Here is a 23,438-nt window from a genome sequence, read left to right as displayed (position 1 = left end):
TTCTTCTACAGTCAGGAGAATGACAAAGATGACTGCTTTTGCTATTTCTATTCAACATAGTACTGGCAGTCCTGGCCAGAGTAATTAGGCAAAAAACAAAAACAAAAACCCAAAGCAGAAAGGAGGAAATAAAATTATCTGCAGAAGTTAACATGATCTTATATTTAGAAATCTTGAAAGACCCCACCAAAAATTGTTATAAGTAATGAACAAAAACAGTAAAGTTTCAGGATGCAATATTAACATACAGAAATCTCTTATATTTCTATACACACATAGCAAACTATCTGAAAAGGAAATTTTAAAAAATCTCATTTGCAATAGCATTAAAAAGAATAAAATACTTAGTAATAAATTTAACCAAGGAATTAAAAGACTTGTGCACTGAAAAGTATGAAACACTGTGAAAGAAATTAAAGAAGACACAAATTAATGAAAAGACATACATGTTTATGTATTGGAATAATTTCTATATTTAAAATGTCCATACTACCCAATGTGATCTATAGATTCAATGCAATCTCTATCAATACTAAGAATGCCTTTTAAAATAAAACTTACTCTAAAATGTATGCAAAACCTCAAGGGACCCTAATGGCCAAAACAATCTTCAAAAAGAACAAAGTTGGAGGAATCACATGCCTGATTTCAAAACTTACTACAAAGTTACAGTAATTAAAATGGTATGTTACTGACATAAAACAGATATAGAGACAAACTGGAATAGATTAGAAAGCTCAGAAATAGACCCCTGACTAAATGGTAAAAAGATCTTTGACAATGGTGCCAAGAATATACGATGGAAATATACAAAAGTATAGTGTCTTCAATATGTGGTACTGGGAAAACTGTATATCCACATGGAGAAGAATGAAATTGGCCCTTGTTTTATACTATACAGAAAAATCAACCCAAAATAGATTAAAGACAAACATAAACCTTGAAAATATAAAACTTCTAGAAGAAAACATAGGAGAACAACTTCTTGACATTAGTGTTAGCCATGATTTATTGAATTTGACACCAAAAGCAAAGGCAACAAAAGCAGAAAAAGGACAAATGGGATTATATCAAACTAAAAACCTTCTGCATAGCATAGGAAATAATAAAATGAAAAGGCAACCTATGGAATGGGAGGAAACATTTGCAAACCATATATCAAATAAAGGATTAATATCCAAAATATATAAGAAATTCCCAAAACTCAATATTAAAAAAACCAAGTAACCCAATTTTAATATGTGTACAGGATCTGAATAGACATTTATTCAAAGAAAGCATGTATATTGCCAACAAAAATATAAAAATGTGCTCAACATCACTAATCATTAGGGTATGCAAATCAAAACCATAATGAGATATCACCTTACATTTGTTAGGATGGTTATTACAAAATAAAAATAAAAAGATAACAAGTGTTGCCCTGTTGGTTGAAGCATCATCCAGTACATCAAAAAGTTGGGGCTTTGATCCCCAGTCAGGGCACCAACCTAGGTTTTAGGTTGCATCCCCAGTTGGGGCATGTGTGGGAGGCAACTGATCGATGTTCTCTCTCATATTGATGCTTCTCTCTCTGTCCCTTCCCTCTCTCTAAAATCAATAAACATATCCTTGAGTGAGTATTTAAAATTTTTTTTAAAAGCCCTGACTGGTGTGGTTCAGTTTGTTGGGCACTGTCCCGCAAAATGAAAGGTCGCAGGTTTGATTCCTGATCAAGGCACATGCCTGGGTTATGGGTTTGTCCCTGACTGGGATGTGTAGAAGAGGCAACCAATTGATGTTTCTCTCCTCTTTCTCCCTATCTTCCCTTCTCTCTCAAAATAAATACATAAAATCTTTAAGAAAATAACAAGTGTTGATGAAGACTTGGAAAAAAAGGGAGTTTCTGTGCACTGTTGGTGCACATTTAAATTGGTACAGCTGCTGTAGAAAACAATATGAAGTTTCTTCAAAAAATTAAACAATATGAAGTTTCTTCAAAAAATTAAAAAATTAAAAATGAAAATCAAAAGAATTTTCATATGATCCAGCAACTCCACCTTTGAATATATGTAGACAAAAGAAATAAAGTTCAGGATGAACTCTGAGGACATTGTACTAAGCCACACATTGAAATAAGCCACATGCAAGGGCATGCACACACACACACACACACACACACACACACGCACAAATGCTATATGATCCTAATTATGTAAGAAATTTAAAATAGTTAAACTTATAGAAGCTGAGAGTGAATGGCAGTCATGAAATGATAAGTGGAGGGGGAATAAAAAAGATGTTGGTCAAAGGCTATAAAATTTCAGTTATGCAACAGGAATAAGTCTCAGAGATCTATTGTACAGCATAGTGCCTATAGCCAACAATACTGTATTGTATACTTAAAAATTTCACAAGAGGGTAGATCTTATGATAAGTATTCCTATCACACACAAAATATTACAAATTAAATAAAAAAGGACGGAGAAAACTTTTGGAGGTGATCGATATGTTTACAGTATTGTTTATAGTCATGGTTTCATGAATATATACTTATGTACAAACTCATCAAGTTTTATGCATTAAATATGTGTTTTTTGTATGTAAATAGTTTCTCAATAAAGTGTTTTTTTAAACATTAAAAAATATCTTGAACCCACCAAAAAAAAATCAGATAACTCTTCCCAGGAAAAGAGGAGCTTTATTTTCCATATGGGGTAAAATAATGGAATTTGAGAAAAGGTAGGAAATGATAGAAAAACAGGGCTAAGGCAACATATCTGTTCTCCTTTCTTATTTTTTGAAGGTTTGTGAGAAAATTTTGTCAGTTCAGAAGAATGTAATTTAGTAATAATAACAACAATAATAACAACAAAAGCTGACATTTATTGAGCTCTTTTATGGGCTAAGCATTATGCTAAAGGCTTAAGGTACATTGTCTTATTTAATTCTCACAAGATTTTATTACATATTCATTTAGTTATTAAAAATATTTATTGAACATTTGCTATGTGATAGATATTGTGTTAGGTGCTAGGAAAACAGTGATAAATAAAATCATTATGCTCTCCATTCCTGGGGGGGGTTTATGGTATAGTAGGAGAAATACATATTAAACAAATAAAAATAAATATTTATTGACATGTGATGAATGACATGGAAGATGTGACAGTATAACGGGGAGGATACTTCAGATAAGAGTGGCCTAAGAAGGTCTTACTTATTTATTTATTTTTTCATCCTCATCTGAGGACATTTTTTCATTGCCTTTTAGAGAGGAAGAGAGAGAGAAATATCGATGTGAAAGAGAAGCATGGATTGGCTGCCTCCCCTCTGCATCCGCCTGGGCAGGAGAATGAACATGAAAACCAGGCATGTGCCCTGACCCGGAATAGAACATGCAACCCTTCAATTATGGGGTGATGCTCCAACCAACTGAGTTACACCGGCCAGGGCTGAGAAGGTTTCTTTTAGAGGATGACATATGTGAGCTAAGACCTAAAGAATAAGGAGGAGGCAGGCAAGCAGGCAGAGGAAAAGCCTTAAGGTGGATATGAGTAACTCTAACATAAATAAGTCTTTCCTCTAGTAGGGGAACTGCAGGAAGGTCAGGGAGGATAAATAGAGAGTGGTGAGAGAGTGATGAAAGCTGAGGCTGAAGATGGGCCAGACCAGCCAGGGTCATGGAGATGCAGTTCCATTCTAGCGCATGGGAAAATCTTGCAGAACTTTAAGGAGACAACTAAAAGATATGATTCATATTAAAAACATTATTTTGGCTGTCTTGTGGAGAAGGAGTAAAGGGAAGTAAGAGCAAAAGTTGGGGAGAGTTGTTCAGAGTTTATTGTAGCATTCCAGAGTAGAGACACTGATGGTTAGATATAGGATGGTGGCTGAAGATTTGCAAAGTGGATGGGTTTAAGATGTATATTTGGAGGTAGACTCCAAAGGGCCAGGTGACGGAGAAGTTAAAGTAGAACATAACTCATGTTCCTAGTTTGAGTAACAGCTGATGTATTATGATCCTTCTTTTTCAGTCTGGGAGACCAAAGCCCCAAGATCTTAGGTAGCATGTCCCAGGAGACATGTCTAGTAAATGATTTGCATATGGGTCCATCCAACTCCAGAGACAACACACATAACCAATATATTGTACTCTCTCCCAATGAGTCACAATTCTGCTGCTTTTGAAAAGGAGAGAAATGGTTATCTTCTGAATTACAGTCTCTCTGTCAACCATAAATCCATTTGCTTAATTACCAGGTGTGTTATCTGAAGCATGTTTTGTTCTGGAGCAGATTAGAAAATGTTATTTGGATAACAAGCTGCAAATGATGTCATTCCTTAAACTTTGACCTAGGTAAGCAGGTTCAAGTCTGGAGGACTGGAAGTGATAATCCTGGATATTCAAATTCTGTTTCCAGGTAGAAACCAAGCTCTCTTCTCTCCCATGGGGTCAGGAGAAGATGTGTCACTCCTGAAATCCTTTGAGACCTTCAGCAACCTAGATGATGAGAGTTGCCCTGGAAGAAATGGGTTTACTTTAATGGGAAAAAGAGGAAAGTGAATAGGTTAATAGAACCAGAGTCTTAGGCCACCCATATGGCTACTGAGGAGGTCTGGAAAGGACTAGAAAGTGGTAGGGATATTGATAGTGTAACACAGAATTACATTAAAATACAAATAGGCTGAAACCTCAGATATGCGTGATGATCTTAATACAAGGTAACTTTTTGGATATGTTTTGGTGATGTCCTGAGACTTTCTGTATCCTGCTGGCATTTGTGCATATGAAAAATGGCTCTGTAATTTTTATTTTATTTGCAAAGTCATAGGTCTGATGAGAGAGGTAAGAATGTAAGAACATGGGGCGTTCATGGGCTTACCTGTTTGGAATGAGAAACTGAGGAGTAAATTGTGGAGGAATCATTGTTTTTCATAGGTATTGAGGTTTCCTTTTTCTGTAATAAAGAATCATACTGATTTGGCTTACACAGACAAAGAGATACTCATGCATAGATATAGTCCCAGGGAAAGGTAGTATGACAACATTCTTCAGGAGGAATGCTCGGGAGCCTTTAGCAGAAGCAGCTGGAGACCAAACGCTACCAACTCTCAAACATGTGGAAATTTAGTAGCATTTTCTGAAGCTCAAACAGACACACACCCCAGCAAACCAGTGGGCTCAAGAACCAGAGAGAGGCAGAAGGGTGACTTTCTTGATAAATGTGAAGCAATAAAACATTTTTGTCCTGAACCCAACTCTACTGTCTTTTGCCTCATATCTTTACTGGCTATAACTGGAGGTACAACCTGCTCCATTTTGTCCCTCTGATTCTAACTGCCTGGTCATCAGGTCATTGGGTTCTTCTCAAGTAGGGGAAACTGGTAGAATGGCAGAAACATTTGACACTGAAAGTGGTTCTGCTTGGGGAACAAAGTATAACAATAGCAGCAGAAGTCCCTTATGCTCAGAGGTTTTGACATTTAAAATTAATTAATGAATATTAGGCTATTGTCAAGACCTCTGAAACTCTCCAAAATATAATTTTATACTAAAGGAAAAGTTAAATTTGCAGGGGATTTGTTTCTTCATTTGTTGAGTGAGATTCACCTTGTCTCCAAGGGGAAGTTGGAAAGACATAGAAATATCTGAACAAGTAAGAGTATCCCTCTGTATATTTCCTTCTTCAAGGAGCCTGCTTTGCAAATACCTGTGAGGGGCTGTATGAGGCGATCCAAGAGTTCTAGCTAGACCATTGCTTCCATTAGTTGGAGAATGATGAGTTCTGTGGGCTGTTTTCAGCTGACATGGAAACTGGTCTCTCAAGATGTGTAGTGTTCTTTAGAAATATTTTTCTTGCCAGTGGTAGGGAATTGTTGATGTCTAACAAAGGCCATCTGGCTCTGTTGCTAGAGAGGTGGGGAGGACTTAGGGCTGGGCATGCCTATAGTGTCCTCCACTATGGAGGAGATGCAATTCTTGCTCCTCTCCTCCTCTTGAGAGACTGCTTCTGAGCACACCTGTTTTTGTTTTTTTCACATAAGGGTGAGAAGCCCTTACCACAGAATTGCCTCCTTTGCAAACTCAAACTTAATTGAACTCAGATCCACTCAGCAAGTATTTACTGAGCATCATGCTAAGACATAGGGCATGAAAGAGGAAGACCTAACTTTCACCTTTGGGTGGCTCGTGATTAAACTGAAGGGACCACTTACTGAAGCATTAAACAGTTGGAGAACAGTGAAAATGAGGACATGAGTGAACATTGCACTGGGGCAAGAGGGGTGGGGGCTGGAAAGGTCCCACATAGAACTTTGCAACGACTATAGCTGCCTTCTCCTCTCCTCAATGGTGTACATAATTTGGATTAATCAGATGATTGTGGTGACAAGTGTGTGAATAATGATTAAAAATAATGATAATTATGGCATATAAAGCTGAGTGGACTCACCATGTTTGGATGAATGACCTGAACATACACAGTGTTCCCTGGAGAGACTGGATCATACTCTGAGTTCCTCAGGGTCTCTACTGTGAACAGAGAAGCAGAGTCAGGGCAGAAGCACTATGGATCTGCTCTCCCAGGACCTTCCTTACCCTAGGAGACTTTCTGGCCCTAATGGTGCAGTTGTTTGAGCCATTGCTCCTCCTTAAGGTTGTCTCATTTTTGACAATCTTTGGAATTCTGGGTGGAACCAGAAATTTCTCAGCCATGTGATCTATTTCTGACTCATCTCTTGGGGGTGAGTGTATGGTCTTACAGTAGTCTAAAGTTTTAGAGTCTCCCACTGAATTCACATGTAAGCAAGAAAGCTCCTAGGACCAAATGGTACCACATACATATGAGCTAAAGAACCTCACTGGACAGCATAATGAAGCTGGATTACTTCATGTGTATGTTATTAAACTTTTCAGAGGTCCTTAAGGTGGGTTTGATTACATTAGAGATGAAGAATTGAAAGCTCAGGAAATTCAATTAACTTGGTACAAAATTACAGAGGAAGGAATGGAATAAGGAACTCAAATGCATGCCTTCTGACTCCAAACCTCATGCCCTTTCCTCTACTGTTGACATCATATATCTCTCATTCATGAAATGAGAGTCAGTGCTAATCTGAGTCCAGAGTCTACATTCTAGTCTATTACATTTTCTCTTTTGATTTCTTTTTTATTCAATACCCAAACCCTGTATGAATAAAGCAAGGGGGTCAGGCAGTTTGTCTCTGGCCCTTTGATGCTCGAATCCTTTCCTTGTCCTGGATTTGTCAGGTGATAATGGCCAGATTAGACCACTTTCATTGACATTTAGTTTTTCTGTCAGCAGAGTGGGGAATGACCCTAATACCACGCTAAGAAATCATGTCAGTGACTGGTTCACATGCATGCAAGGGACCCTGTAGGTCCCACAGGGAACAAACTGGCACAGTTACAGGTTCTCCCCTTGTGCCATCTGGTCCATTTGAGTAATGACATTCTGACATTACCCAGGCCTTTGACCGGCCCCTTTTTTCTTTCATTCAGTTATCCCCATCTGTTATATGATTGGGATTTAAGAGTCTGGAAGCTCACCAGGACTCTGGTTTTGATGAGTAGGAAACCGTAAGTAACCTGGAAAATAAAATTAGGTAAAAAAGGTTAATTGAAACTTGTGATTAATGAGAGAGATCTTCCATCCCTCCACCACCATAGATGTCTCTCTAGAAGATGTGATGGAAGGGGACCAGAAAGGGAAGGGTAGGCAGGCCCTGAGGCTGGGTCCTACATTTCCCAGTAGGACACCTTTCTCAGGATATAAGCAGGTGTGTGGTCATACCCCAGGTGTTGTCCCAGTGTACTAGCTGAACCAGTATTTACATCCTCCCCCTCTTTACCTGTCTTCCAAAACAGACAGGTAAAGGGAACGCCAAACTCTAAGTGTCTGAAACCTTGGAAAAGAAACAAGTAGGAAGAAAGAAAACCTGCTACTCTTTTCCTCCAAACAAATAATAACACAGTGATACAGATGAAAGAAAGCAATATTATAATCCATATGATATTCGGGTGTTGATTTTTCTCCTTAAAAACACCTGAAAAGAAAAAAAAGGAAGTTGCACTTAAGACACATTAAGGGGGTTGGGCATCGTATTGCAAAGTGAAATGTGGCTGGTTCAATTCCTGGGTTGTGGACCAAGTTCTTGGTTAGGGGCATTCAAGAGGCAACTGATCAATGTTTTGCACTGTTTTTCTCCCTCTTTTTCTCTCTCCCTTCCCCTCTCTCTTAAAAAAAAAAGACACACTAAGGCCCAGTGTTCTCAGAGCCTACACTTAACCTCTGCTAGGCCACATTTAGGGGCAGGTTAGGCTCATCTATACCCAGAAGCTCTGGGGCTCTGGGAAGAATTTCTGGGAGTGGGAGACAGGGCAGAGTAGAGTCTGGTAGAGCAGAGAAGGAAGCAGTTCTGCCTTCCCAATGACTTTGCTCATGGACTCTGAGTGTGTTGGAGAAGGGTTGGGGGTGTAGTGGGAGAGGAAGGTGAGACCTTTGGGGTTAGTGAGAGGTACTGAGAATCAGAGGGCATCTGTCTTCTCCCAGCACTTTTAGCTATTCCTACTGGGCTGCTGTTTTGGGAATCATGAGGTCATGTAGTTGTGCCACACTCCACAGCCACTCAAGGCTCTTAGAAAGACCTGAGACAGACTGTTACCTTTGCAGAGATTCTGGACAGAGAGAGAAAAGGATAAGTTGCTGACAGGATTCGTAGCTATGCAAGTGTAGGTTTGTTCACTGGAAGTCTTGGGGTTCCAAGAGATAGTGAGGTTTGCTTCCTCTAGAGATGTGTTTCCCATGACTTGCCACCTGAATGAGACATGGTCGTTTGGATTCTCCACAGAGCAGATCAGGTGGATCTCACAGGTCCCATTCTCAGAGAGCTGAGTGTGATTAGTAACTTGTAAGTTCCTCAGTCGGCCTGTGTGCAGAAAAAAAGACCTGGATTAAGGACAAATAACTTGGCTCATCCCTTGGGAGGGGAAAAATATCTTTCCCCTCAATGTTTCTGCATTCCATCTGACACCCTGCTGTATGTTGTGATATGTATACTCTGTAAATAACTCTGTTTATGTTGCCTAATTGATGGGATCAAGGTTTGGGGTGAGCCTATAATAAGGGACATCAGTATGAGACTAAGTAGCCAGTGTGAGAAATGAGAAGTAAAAGACCAAGGTTGCCACCAAATAGTTGGGTCATTTCGGGCTGGTCACCTTACTTTTCTGCACTTCAGTTTATTCCTGGGGTCCTTTCTAGCCTTCATTTTCTGCCCCTTTGTAAAAACAATTTGGAGACTAAGCTGAGGGTCAGTCTTACCTTAGCCAGATTAGAAACCAAAACCAGGCATAAGAGCCCTGTTTCCTTCATAATCAGAATTCCCTAGCTGGGGTAGAAAATGGAAGCTTAACTTCCTTGGGAAATTATATTTCTCATAATTTTACAGGAATCCTTGCCCTCATTGTATCTGATGCCAGCTCAAGTGGTAACAAAGAGACCCTGATGCAGAGTGTTAGCAAGACAGAAAGGAACATGTTGAGAACCAAAAGTACTGGGGTAAGAAAGAAGAGAAGAAGTACAATATATTCAGATATTTGATAAAACATTTACTGCAGAAATTTTTGACAGCAGAGACCAGAAAATATTGGCTAGTGGGATGTCAGTAGCTATGGATAAATGGGGACATGGGAACAGTACAGAAAAGGTCAGTGACGTAGGTTAGTCCTGAGGGTTGAAATAAAGTTGACCCAGTAAAAAACAGAAAGACTCTAACTGTCTGATTAGAAGAGACAGAGTACTGCTTTAAGTTTAGTTAACTGAGTAGGACTAGTGTAACCTGTTTTTGCCAGAATGGAGCTTTTACGTAACAGCAAGAGTGTTGAATTTGGAGTTAGGATGATCTAGGTTAGAATCATTACTTTGTTATTTATTGGCTACATGACAATGAATACATTGTCAATTGCGCCAAGCCTCTGTAAAACTGGGCAATAATAGCTACTTCTTAGGTAATTATGATTAAGTGAGACAGTACCTAACCCAGCAATGGCAAATATTTGGTGTGAATGTCACATCTCCTGCAGCCTATGTTCATGGCTGACCTCAAAAAGCTATCTTACTACCTTTTTCCACTTGATGAATATATTACTGCCTACCTGACATTTCTACTTGAATATAATGTGTATTTCAAACTCAACATGTTCAAATGAACTCCTGTTTTACTCTCCAACACCTGGTTCATCTGCAGCCTTCCCCACCTTGGTCGATAACAAGTTCATCCTTCCAGTCACATAGGCCAATAGCCAAGAATACCCAGAATCCAAGCCCTTCTCACTATGCCCCCTGCTCCCATCCTGGTCCAGCCAGCATCATCTCTCGTTTGAATTGTTGCAATGGCCTCCTGATTGGTCCAGTGGTTCCACTTTTGTCCCTTACCAACTATTCACAACAGAGCGGCTAAGGGATCTTTTAAGAAAGTAAGTCAGACCATATTTCTTCTCTGTAAAACCCTTCTATTGTTCTTATACCTCACTGAGATTCAGAGCGCTGCATGATGTGGCCCCTTATTTTCTTACTGAACCTCATTTCCTAATTCTCTCTCACCACTGTGCTTCTTGATGTTCCTAGAGCATGCCATCCCAGGAGAGTGTGTGTACTTGGTGTTCTTCATCCATATATCTTTATGGCTTACCCCCTCACCTCCAATAGGTCTTGGCTTAAATGTCATCTTCCCAATGAAGCTTGTTATGACCACTCTAATTACAATTGATCTCTGCTCCTTGCTGGCACTCCTGATGGCTTCTTATGCTGTTCTAATATCTTTACTCCACAGCGCTCATGGCTTCCTTACATATTATGTCATTTAAGGTTGTCCAGCCTGCAGCCCATGGGCTGCATGTAGCCACGATGACTATGAATGTGGCCCAACAGAAAAGTGTAAATTTACTTAAAACTTTTTTGCTCATCAGTTTTCATTATGTTTGTGTATTTAATGTGTGGCCCAAGACAATTCTTCTTCCGGTGTGGCCCAGAGACACCAAAAGGTAGGACACCTTTACTATATGATTGTTTATTATTACCTCCTATTCCTCACCTAGAATGTCAGCTCCATGAAGGCAGGGATCTTTGTTTTGCTCACTGATGCATTTCAAGTGCCTAAAACATTTTCTTGTACATCATCTGTAGTCAACTTACGAATACATGTAACATGGCTTCGACCTTTCTTGACAATGAACTCTAGGCAGTTACTCCCAATTAATTGATCTTGGCCCATAAGATAAAATCTTTGCCATTTCTACCCTGGTACATGGAGTAATAGGTCAATATTTTTTTAAAAACCTCAGGAGTTCATACACTGGAATTTTTTTGCACTATTATAAAACATGTTGGTGTAGTCTTACACATCTCTTTATGTATGTGCCTTTGAAGGAGAGGTACCTTAAATGACTCTGAGAAGGGATGGACATTGAGCCTCAGGAGTGTGGTTGTTGCAGAAATCATGCCTGGTCTTCTGAATGGCAGCAGAAGAAAACTGTCTCAACAAGTGCAATGGAACTTGATATGGAGTCTGTTCTCAGACTTGCCGCTGGATGTGTCTCCTCTCCAGGGTCCTAGCATTTCCTTGATGATCACTGATTATCCAGAATGATTCTGCCTATAGTGGGTTGAATGATGACACCTCCCAAAGATATTCTAATTCCCAGATTCTTGTTTGGCAAAAAAGACCTTTGCAGATGTAATTAAATTAGATAAGATGATTCTGGATTATCTGGGTGGGCCCTATAACCAATAAGTGTCCAAATAAGAGAAAAGCAGAGAGATATTTGAGATAGACAGAAGAGGAGGAAGCACAGGAAAGATGAAGAGGTAACGTGACCATGGAGGGAGAGATTGGAGTGTTATAGCCATAGGCCAAGGAAAACCAAGAAATGCCAATAGCAACCAGAAGTCGGAAGAGGCAAAGAACAGATCTCCTGTCCTCTCTGGTATCCAGGGGAATTATAGCCATTTCCATGCCTTAATTTTGGACTTTCAGCTCTCAGATCTGTGAGAAAATAAAACTTTTGTTGTTTTAAGCTACCAACTTTGTGGTATTTTGTTTTAGCAGCCTCAGGAAACAAATACACTGCCCCAGAGTAATTTTGTCCCTTAAATTGGAATCCCTGTTCTGAACTTTCCCAGACATCATCATCTTTTCCATGACATTTACTTGTTATGTGTCCTATTCTTTCAGGAACATGACTGACTAATCTAGAATGATACACCTACTAGATATTCAGAGGATACTAAAGGTTAACATATTACCTATTTTTGGTGACATTTTATTTGAATAGTATTTTTTTCAGATAGCATGTCTTAACCTAAATGACTCAATGAATTTTAGACATTGTGAATTCTCTAGTTGATAAGAATTACATAATCTCAGTGGATTTAAAGTTGTCAATTTCACGGCTGAACCTCCTGTACAACATTCCTGCTGTTCATGGCATCGCTGATTGCTAGAAGGTTTTTCTGACATTGACTCATAAACTGTGTCATTATAGTTTCCATAATTTTATGTTGAGGACAGGAGTTGTCTGGGGAAAATATTATTTTGTTAATTAAACAACCTTGATAGAAAAGGCATTATCTATTCCAGGTCATCCTTATAGAACATTTTCTATGTTGACCACTGTTCTGTACATTGACCACTGTTCTGTACATTGACCACTGGGTCAGATGAGCCTTTGTGTTAAGAGAGGCATCACACCAGCTAGTTACATGGGAAGCTCTCCCACTTACTATCTCTGTGACTGTAGGAGGTTGCTGTAGTTGACACTGTGCCTCAGGGGTAAGAATAGTACTTACCTCATGGAGCTTTTGTAAAGATAACTTGACAGATACATGTAATGCACATGGTAACAAAATCATAAATATTTCATTACTTCCACTACATTTCTAGTTGAAAGAGACCATTTTATGAGGAGTGAGGTAATTCTTGACTGGGATTTACAAGACTTAGGTTCTATTCTCAGCTCTATCACTGGCTGTGTGGTGCCACTGAGTAGCTTTACCACTGGACCTCAGTCTGGTTCCAAATGTCATATTCTTTACCACTAGGCTACAGTGCGTGTTTGCTGTCACATAGAATTGAAATATGTAATATTTTTTAGTCTATACACAATTAAACCCAAAGCTTTGACTCACTGAAGATCTTCAGATCGTAAATGGAAAACTCTATGGAGTTTGTTGTGCTTATCTGGGCGTTATAATGTCCGCTGTCTGCCATAGTCAGGTTGTTGATCTGCAAGGAGTAGAACTGGGCAACATGCAGCCGATCTTTCCGTGTTGGATCAATCACCTGGATTTGTCTTTCCTTTGGATGTATGAAGACAATAACTGTTTTATCATGAAGCCAAGTGATGGAATTGATCTCCTTTCTTATAGGAAACATCAGGTGGAAAGATACTGACTCTCCCAGCACCCCATTCACCACCAACAATGGGGTTGCTGTGGTTTGGGTAACTGTGGTTCCTGTAACTGTGGTTCCTGTAAACACAGAAGAGAAATTGCTATAACTTCCCCTGTCCCACCATCCCCTTGCACTCTTTCTCCATAACTCTGCCTGTCTGTTAGAGCTCTCTACTGAAGCCCAGAGATATGAAGAAGAGGGAAAACATTAGGAAAACTGTCAAAATGGACTATCAGAAAGATACCACCCCAACGAAGTGTCTTGGTTAATGGGCAGTTGGTCTACTTGATACTGGCCCAGTTCACCCTCCCACACTGACTGGTTACTCTGGGTCACACACACTATCTGACCCCAGCCTCTGAGTTCCTTCTGTGGGCATGAAGTGGAGTGGGACTGGGAACTATATCAACTTCCTGCCACAGACTCCAAATCCACAAGCATTTGCTGATAATATATAATAATTAAAGCTCAACATTTACTAATTACATATTGTATGTCCAACATAGTGGAGTTGTCAGATTTAGAGGACTAATAATCAGAATTTGTAGCTCTTTTTACACATTACTTCATTTAATGCTTATACCAATTTCTGTGAGGGGCATAAGGATGGATTTATCTCCATTTATAGAGAAAGGACCCAAAGCAGAGCAGTTAACTGGTAATTTTTCCAGAGTTACATAGCTAAAGCGTGAGTCAGGCTTCAAACTCAGCTACTTTGACTCCAACTACTTTGTGTCCTTTTCATGATACCAGAAGATATTTATTCTCTTCTCAAAAAGATTATAGCCTAGCAGCAACATTTTCAATACATCCCCCAAGGCAAGGGCTATATAGGAAAGCATAAACAGATGGGACTACATCAAACTAAAAAGTTTCTGCATGGCTAAAGAAAACAACAAAATGGAAAGGGAACCAACCATATGGGAAAACATATTTGCCAATGATACCTTGGACAAGGGTTTGGTCCCCAAAATATATAAAGAACTCATGTGACTCCACACCAGGATGACAAACAATCCAATTAAAAAATGGGCAAAGGACCTGAACAGACACTTCTCAAAGGAGGACATACAGATGGCCCATAGACACATGAAAAAATGCTCAACATCACTAGCCATTAGAAAGATGCAAATTAAAAGCACAATGAGATATTACTTCACACCAGTCAGAATGGCCAACATAAACAAATCAACAAACAAGTGCTGGTGAGGCTGTGGAGAAAAAGGAACCCTAGTACACTGTTGGTGGGAATGCAGACTGGTGCAGCCACTGTGGAAAACAGTTTGGAATTTCCTGAAAACACTAAAGATGGAACTGACTTTTGACCCAATAATTCCACTGCTGGGATTATACTCTCAGAATCATGAAACACCAATCCAAAAGAACCTACGCACCCTAATGTTCATAGAAGCACAGTTTACAATAGTCAATTGTAACTGGAAACAATGTAAGTGCCCACCTACTGGTGATCAAATGAGTGGATCAAAAAATATGGTACATTTACACAATGTAATACTACACAGCAGAAAGAAAGAAGGAACTCCTACCCTTTGCAACAGCATGGTTAGAACTGGAGAGCATTATGCTAAATGAAAAAAAGCTAGGTGGTAAAAGATGAATATCATATGATCTCACCTGTAAGTGGAACCTAATCAACAAAACAAATAAATGAGCAGGATAGAACCACAGACTTGGAAATAAAGAACAAACTGACAGTGATCAGAGGGGAGGGAGGAGGGAGATAATGGGGGAAAGAAGGGGAAGGGACAAACAAAGGAACATGAATAGAAGACTCATGGGCATGGGCAATGTGGGGGGATTGACTGTGGAAGTTGGAAGGGGATGGGTAGGGGAGAGAAATGGGGTAAAAAGCAGGACAATTGCAACTAAACAACAATAAAAAAATGAAAAAAGAGATTATAGTCTAGAAGAAGAGATATACATAAAATTAATAAATATCTCAAAAGCATATATTCTTATTCTTATGAGCCTATCCCAGCACCCCATTCACCACCAACAATGGGGTTGCTGTGGTTTGGGTAACTGTGGTTCCTGTACCTGTGGTTCCTGTAAACACAGAAGAGAAATTGCTATAACTTCCCCTGTCCCACCATCCCCTTGCACTCTTTCTCCATAACTCTGCCTGTCTGTTAGAGCTCTCTACTGAAGCCCAGTAGAGAGTTCTATTCTTATGAACCTATCTCATAGCCAAATAATGTTTGAGCAAAAAAGATAAAATAGTCACATTGATTCTTAAAGAAGATGCTTCCTTAACATCCTTTGTCAAATACTTAGCACTTATTACACCCTTTTGTAGATCTCTCTATACCTGTGTGTCTAATTGATCATACTTTAATTATCTTTGTATTTCAGCACTGTGCCTGATTCAAAGTAGTATTTATTTGAGTGAATCAATCAATAAATAACTATAACAATGACCCCAACCTTCTTGAAATCTCTTAATTCTCAGGAGAATATCTGAGTAGGGGAGGAAATGTTCTTGGAATCCTGACACTCAGCTCCTGGGTGAACTCATGCTTCCTTTTTCTTTCCTAAATTGTTGTATGAATGTCAGGCACATGAACACTGTTATTGTTCCCACCTCCCTACTATATCTTTTCCATCAGCACTTTAACATGCTCTTATTTGTCTTGAAACCACATGGGTAAACATCACAAACAAAATCTTGAGCAAAAAAAAAAACCCCACCAGATACAAATAGAATATAATGGTATGATTCCATTTATTTAGTTAAAAAATAGGAAAAACAAATCTATGTTGTTAGAAGTCAAGATAATGGTTAATTTTGAGGAGGAGGGAGGGGCATAAAGGGGGAGTTCTGGAGTGCTGGTAATGTTATATTTCTTGACTGGTGTCTGTATACACATATTTATTCACGTTATGGTAATTGATTGAGCTGACACTTAGGATTTTCTATCTGTATGTAAAGATGTTAAAACAACAAAAACCAAGGCAAAACAAAATAATGACAGTGACATATATGGACCAAAATGTCCTGGTCATTTTTCTCTCTTCCTCCTAATTTCCTATAAGTGTTCCCTGGGTTCACTTTGCTCAAACTACGCTGGCTTGGCTATTCTTTGAGATGGCCAGTGATGGTACACTTGGCAATTCTCTACCTGGAATGTGCTTCTCCCAGGTGTCCATGTGTCTTACTCTTTTGTCTCCATAGGTCTTTAACACAAACATTCCCTCTCAGAGAGACCTTTCGTGGCCCCTCTTTCCTCATCACCAAATCTTACCCCTATACACTCAGCTGCCTTTGATTTTGTTTTTATCAACAATACTTACTCTCTATCATACTTTGTAATTTGTGTATTTGATTTTTAAAAATTATTTTTTTCCTTTCACTAGAGAAGAAGCTTCATGAAAGCAAGAAATTTTTGTTTGTCTTGTCCATTATTATGAACACCTGTAAACAATACTTGCCATATAGTAGGTATTCAATGTGTAGTTGTTGAGTGAATGGACACATCTTCATCCCTTCTTTTGAAGGTTCTCTATTCAGGATATTAAAGACCTTTTTGTAAGGAGCCTGGGCATACCCTGTAGCCGAAGGACTACACAGAAACTGTTTACCCCTCACCTAACACATTCCTTTAAGGTTCCTTTGTTTGTTTGTTTGTTTTCGGCATATAATAAGTGTTTAATAAACAAGCTGCGCACACAGCTTGTGCCTGTGTGAGCTGGGGGGCTAAATGCAGACTGGCTGGGAGAGCCCTGAGGAGAGACTAGAGACGGAGGCGTTGGGGAAAGAATGGGAGGAGGAACCGGGAAGTCCTGACTCCTTCTCCTTTCCCTAGTCTCCATTGTGCAGGAAAGGTCACACCCCCAAAGAGCCAAAAGCCGAAAAGCACACAATAGAGAGCCCCAAACCACCCAGTGCAGGCACGCACACTTGCGCCGAGTGGCCGGCTAGGGTTGGCGAGGGTGTGTGTGGACCCGCGCTGGCTGGCGAGGGCTCGTATGGGCTGGCAAGGCCTCCCACAGGTTGACACAGATGGGGCCTGTGAGGGAGTGCACAGATCGGTGAGGGCAGGTGTAAATTGATCAGCGCGGGCCGCCAGTGCAGAGCAGGCTGCAGAAATAGTGGATCCCAGGCCGAAGGGATCACAGAGCTGCCCAGAGTCCCTGGAGGAGAGATTGGAGACAGGATTAACCGGAGAGTCCTGGAGCTGACTTCCTCCCATTTCCGTAGTCTCCATTTGGCGAGGGCAAGTAATGCATCCAAAGAGCCAAAAGTGGGGAAAGCACACAATAGAAGAACCTAAACAGACCAGTGCCAGGGTGCCCGCTGGCCTGGGGGGACAGACAAGTATGCAAGGTTGCGAAGAAGCCCCCTGGGCTGGGGCAAGCACGCGTGAGCCAAGGCTGGCCGGGGATCCTACCAGGTCGGGGAGGGCAATCAAGGAGCCGGAAGGAAAGTGCAGAGTGACCCACAGAAATAGTGGATACCTGGACAAAGGGGTCACACAGCTGCCCAAAACAGGAGTCAGACACAGACAGTAGACTCCTGGAAGGCTCAAACAAATGAGCCAAGGCCATAAGGGTCAACAACTGACATCATCAGAGGCAGGCCCAGAAAGAAAAGTAAAGGGCGGGGAAATAAAAATAAATAAATAAAAAGACCTGCCTAGTACCATAGAAATTTAATCCACAAAGTCAGGAAATCTAGATGGCCCAATTGAGCAGAAGCAAAAACAAATGAATAAACAAGTAAATTACTTAACAGACTCTCACAAAAATGGGAAGAAAAAGAAGTTTCCTCCAAATGAGTGGAAAAGGGGACTTCCCACAGAGAGAGCTAAATGAAATAGAGGCAAGGGAACTATCAGATATTGAATTCAAAACAATGGTTCTAAGTAAGCTCAATGAGCTCAGCCAGCTCAAAGAGAACTATGAGAAACTGAAGAGAAACTATCAGGATCTTACAGCAAACTATATCAACCTGGAAAAGGACATAGAAACTATCAAGAAGACACAAGGGGATATGAAGAATACCATTTCTGAATTGAAGAACATGGTAGAAGGAATCCAAAGCAGGCTAGATGAAGCCGAGGGTCGAATCAGTGAGATGGAGAACAAGGTAGAAAAAGCTGCCAGAAAGAACAAGAAATGGAAAAAAGACTCAAAGAGAATGAAGAGGCATTTAGGGAAATGCAGGACAGCCTGAAACACAATAATATCCACATAATAGGGAGACCAGAAGGAGAAGAAGAGGGGCACAGGATAGAGAACCTCTTTGAAAAAGTGATGATGGAAAATGTCCCAAATTTGAGGAGAGAAAAGAGCTCACAGGTCCAGGAGGCACAGAGGACCCAACTCAAGAGGGACTCAAGGAGGTCCAGTCCAAGACACATCATCATTAAAATAGCAACTATCAAAGACAAAGGAAGAATCCTCAAGGCAGCAAGGAAGAAGGAGAAAGTAACATACAAGGGGGCTCCCATATGGCTAGGAGCTGACTTCTCAACAGAAACACTACAAGCCAGAAGGGAATGGCAACAAATATTCCAAGTCATGAAGAGCAAGGGCCTACAACCAAGGCTGCTCTATCCAGCTAGGCTCTCCATTAAAATAGAAGGGTAAATAAGAGTTTGCCAGACAAAAGAAGGCTATAAGAATACATCTCTACCAAACCAGCACTCCAAGATATCCTAAAGGGACTGGTTTAAGAGGATGAAGGAAAAGAGTGAGAAAGAGAAAAACACAGGTACAAAGAGAAGAAATGAATAAGTTTCTATCAGTAATAACTCTCAATGTAAATGGACTAAATGCCCCAATCAAGAGACACAGGGTAGCTGAATGGATAAGAAAACATGACGCACACATATGCTGCCTACAAGAGACCCACCCCAGAGCCAAAGACCTACACAGATTGAAAGTAAAGGGATGGAAAAAAATATTCCAAGCAAATGGGCATGAGAAAAAGGCCAGGGTTGCCTTACTTGTATCAGACAAAGTAGATTTGAAAACAAAGGCCATAAAGAGAGACCCAGAGGGGCATTTTATCATACTTAAAGGAAGAATCCATCAAGAAGACATAAACATTGTAAACTTATACTCCCAATATAGGAGCCCCCAAGTGTATAGGGAAATTGTTGGATGACTTCAAAAAAGATATAGACAGCAACACACTGATAGTAGGGGATTTCAACACCCCACTGTCAAAAATGAACAGATCTTCCAAAAAAAAAAAAACATTAATAAAGATATTGTGCAGCTGAATGGTACACTGAATCTAATAGACTTAACTGACATATATAGAACCTTACATCCTAAAGAAGAAAACTACACATTCTTTTCAAATGCTTATGGCAGTTTTTCAAAGATAAACCACATGATAGGACACCAAGCAAACCTCAGCAAAATCAGGAAAATTGAAAAACTCAGTCCACAAGGGCTTGAAACTGGAAATCAACCTCAAAGAGAAACTTCAAAAACTTGCAAACTCATGGAGACTGAACAGTAGACTATTAAACAATGAATGGGTCGATAATGAGATAAGAGAAGAAATCAAAAAATTTCTGGAAACCAATGAAAATGAACAGACAACAGTCAAAACCTATGGGACACAGCAAAGGTGGTCCTGAGAGGGAAGTTCATAGCAATACAGACTTACCTAAAAAAGATAGAAACACTTCAAATAAAAGACCCAACACTACAGCTTCAACAATTGGAGAAACAACAACAAATAAATCCCAGAGCAAGTAGAAGGAAGGAAATAGTCAAGATTAGAGCAGAACTGAATGACACAGAGATAAAAAGAACAATTCAGAGGATCAACCAATCCAGAAGCTGGTTCTTTGAAAAGATAAATAAAATCAACAAGCCTTTAAGCAGACTCATCAAGAAAAAAAGGGAGAGGTCCCAAATTAATAATATTAGAAATGAAAGAGGAGAAATAACAACTGATACCACAGAAATACAAAGGATTGTCAGAAACTACTATGAACAATTATATGCAAAGAACTTTGAAAACCTTAATGAAATGGACAAATATTTAGAAAAGTATAATCTTCCAACACCGAACGAGGAAGAAACAGAGAGCTTGAACAGACCGATAACAGCTGGGGAAATTGAAGCAGTAATCAAGGAACTTCCAGCACACAAAAGCCTAGGGCTGGACGGTTTCACAGGAGAATTTTACAAAACATTTAAGGAAGAGCTAACCCCTGTCCTTCTCAGACTATTCCAAAAAATCCAAGAGGAGGGAAGACTCCCAGACTCTTTTTATGAGGTCAGCATGACCCTTATCCCAAACCAGATAAAGACCCTACAAAGAAAGAAAACTACAGGCCAATTTCCCTGATGAACATAGATGCTAAAATCCTCAACAAAATATTGGCATACCGCGTCCAACAATACATTCGAGATTATCCACCATGATTAAGTGGGATTCATCCCAGGGATGCAGGGATGGTTCTATATACGCAAGTCAATAAACATAAAACATCACATAAATAAAAGAAAAGACAAAAACCACATGATCATTTCGATAGATGTAGAAAAAACATTCGATAAGGTACAGCACCCATTTATGATCAAAACACTCAGCAAAATGGGAATAAATGGGGTATTCCTCAACGTAATAAAGGCCATATATGAAAAACCTACAGCCAACATCATACTCAATGGGCAAAAACTGAAAGCTTTCCCACTAAGATCGGGAACATGACACGGATGTCCGCTTTCACTGCTTCCTTTCCACATCGTATTGGAAGTCCTAGCCACAGCGGTCAGACAAGAAAAAGAGATAAAAGGCATCCAAATAGGAAAGGAGGAAGTAAAGCTATCATTGTTTGCAGATGACATGATAGTGTACATAGAAAACCCTGTAGACTCTACCAAGGAACTCCTCAACATAATAAGTGAATTTGGCAAAACAGCAGGATACAAAGTCAACATTCAGAAATCAAAGGCATTTTTGTACACCAGCAATGAAAGAGAAGACGAAGAAATCAGAAAAAAAATACCATTCAATACAGCAAGAAAAAAAATAAAGTACCTAGACATAAACACAACGAAAAGGTACAAGACCTATACACAGAAAACTATACAACACTGAAGAAAGAAATTAAGGAAGACACAAATAAATGGAAGTGTATACTGTGCTCGTGGATTGGAAGAATTAATATCATCAAAATGTCCATACTACCCAAAGCAACTTATAGATTCAACGCAATCCCTATTAAGATACCAATGACATATTTCACAGAAATAGAACAGACATTTCAAAAATATATATGGAACCATAAATGACTCCAAGTAGCCACAGCAATTTTGAGAAAGAAAAACAAACTAGTAGGGATCACAATACTGAAAATCAAACTATACTAAAAAGCCACTATACTCAAAACAATCTGGTACTGGCACATGAACAGACCCATAGACCAATGGAACAGAATAGAGAGCCCAGAAATAAGCCCGGGTCTATATAGGCATCTAATATATGATAAAGGGGGAGAAGCATAAAATGGAGCAATAATAGCCTCTTCAACAAATGCTGTTGGGAGAGCTGGACGGCTACATGCAAAAAATTGAAATTGGATCATCAGCTGACACCATACACAAAAATAAACTCAAGATGGATAAAAGACTTAAATATAAGTCGCAACACCATCAAAGTCCTAGAGGAGAACATTGGCAGGAAACTCTCAGATATCCCACGCAGCCATTTTTTCACTGATATGTCTCCTAAAGCAAAGGACATCAAGGAAAGAATAAACAAGTGGGACCTCATCAAAATAAGAAGCTTCTGCACGGCGAAAGAAAACATCAGCAAAATGAAAAGGGAGCCAACCGTATGGGAAAATATATTCGCTAATGATACATCAGATAGTGGTTTGATCTCCAAGATTCATAAAGAACTCACTCGACTCCACTTCAAGAAGACAGACGATCCAATCAAAAAATGGATAAAGGACCTGGGCAGACTCTTTTCCAAGGAGATACAGAGGGCCCAGAGGCATTTGAAAGGATGCTCAGCATCACTAGCCATCAGAGTAATGCAGATCAAAACCACCATGAGGTACCACCTCACACTGGTCAGAATGGCCATCATAAACAGATCAACAAATGACAGGTGCTGGTGAGGCTGTGGAGAAAAGGGAACACTAGTACACTGTTGGTGGGAATGCAGACTGGTGGAGCCATTGTGGAAAGCAGTGTGGAATTTCCTCAAAAAGCTGAAAATGGAACTGCCTTTTGATCCAGTGATTCTCCTGCTGGGACTATGCACTAAGAATCCCAAAATGCCAATACAAAAGAACCTATGCACCCCAATGTTCATAGCAGTACAATTTACAATAGCCAAGTGTTGGAAGCAACCTAAATACCCATCAGCAGATGACTGGATCAAAAAACTATGGTACATTTACACAATGGAATACTACACAGCAGAAAGAAAAAAAGAACTACTAAACTTCATGACAGCATGGATGGAACTAGAGAGCATTATGGTAAGGGAAATAAGCCAGGGAGTGAAAGAGAAATACCATATGATCTCACCTATAAGCGGAACCTAACCAACAATACAAAGATGCAAGGAAAATAAGACCAGAAACACTGGTAGGAAAAGAAATCAACAGAGACAAGAGGGAAGGAGGGATTGGGGGTCCGGGGAAAAGGAAGGGAAAGGGAAAGTCAAGGAACATATAGCAAGGACTCATGGACAAAACCACAGGGGAAGAATTGATGGAGGGAGGGAGGGAGGGGACAAGGGAATGTGGTGGTGGGTAGGCAGAGACCAATGTATTTGAGAAAATAAATAAATTAATTAAAAAAGTTAAAGGGCAAGTAATAGAATAGAAAAGCATTTGCAACACATCTATAAAAGGGTTAATAGCATCTTTTTAGGGAAAAATTCTACAAATATTTAATCAAAAAGTAGATAAAGAATACCAAAAAGTCATAGAAAGCTTTTTAAAAATAATAGAAATAAGTAGGAATTAGACAAAAAC

The 23,438-nt window shown here is 39.7% G+C and overlaps 1 protein-coding gene across 1 annotated transcript in view; it reads right to left on the bottom strand.

Annotated features, from left to right (window-relative positions):
- Positions 1-5,805: 5,805 nt before the first annotated feature.
- Positions 5,806-23,438, bottom strand: part of SLAMF6 (SLAM family member 6) — a 33,079-nt gene continuing 15,446 nt past the window's right edge. The window contains exons 2-7 of the mRNA XM_054563045.1: positions 13,191-13,517; positions 8,668-8,931; positions 7,942-8,049; positions 7,553-7,591; positions 6,435-6,514; positions 5,806-5,892 (exon numbers count right to left, since the gene is read on the bottom strand). Coding sequence (XP_054419020.1) covers positions 5,806-5,892; positions 6,435-6,514; positions 7,553-7,591; positions 7,942-8,049; positions 8,668-8,931; positions 13,191-13,517 — 905 coding nt within the window. The remainder of the gene's footprint in view (positions 5,893-6,434; positions 6,515-7,552; positions 7,592-7,941; positions 8,050-8,667; positions 8,932-13,190; positions 13,518-23,438) is intronic.

Source organism: Pteronotus mesoamericanus, unplaced genomic scaffold (genome assembly GCF_021234165.1).
Source record: "Pteronotus mesoamericanus isolate MK-2021 breed Mesoamerican mustached bat unplaced genomic scaffold, CSHL_Meso_final scaffold_705, whole genome shotgun sequence".
NCBI lineage: Eukaryota > Metazoa > Chordata > Mammalia > Chiroptera > Mormoopidae > Pteronotus > Pteronotus mesoamericanus.
The sequence above is the reverse complement of the archived record's forward strand: the minus strand, read 5'-3'. Positions and strand labels throughout refer to the sequence as shown.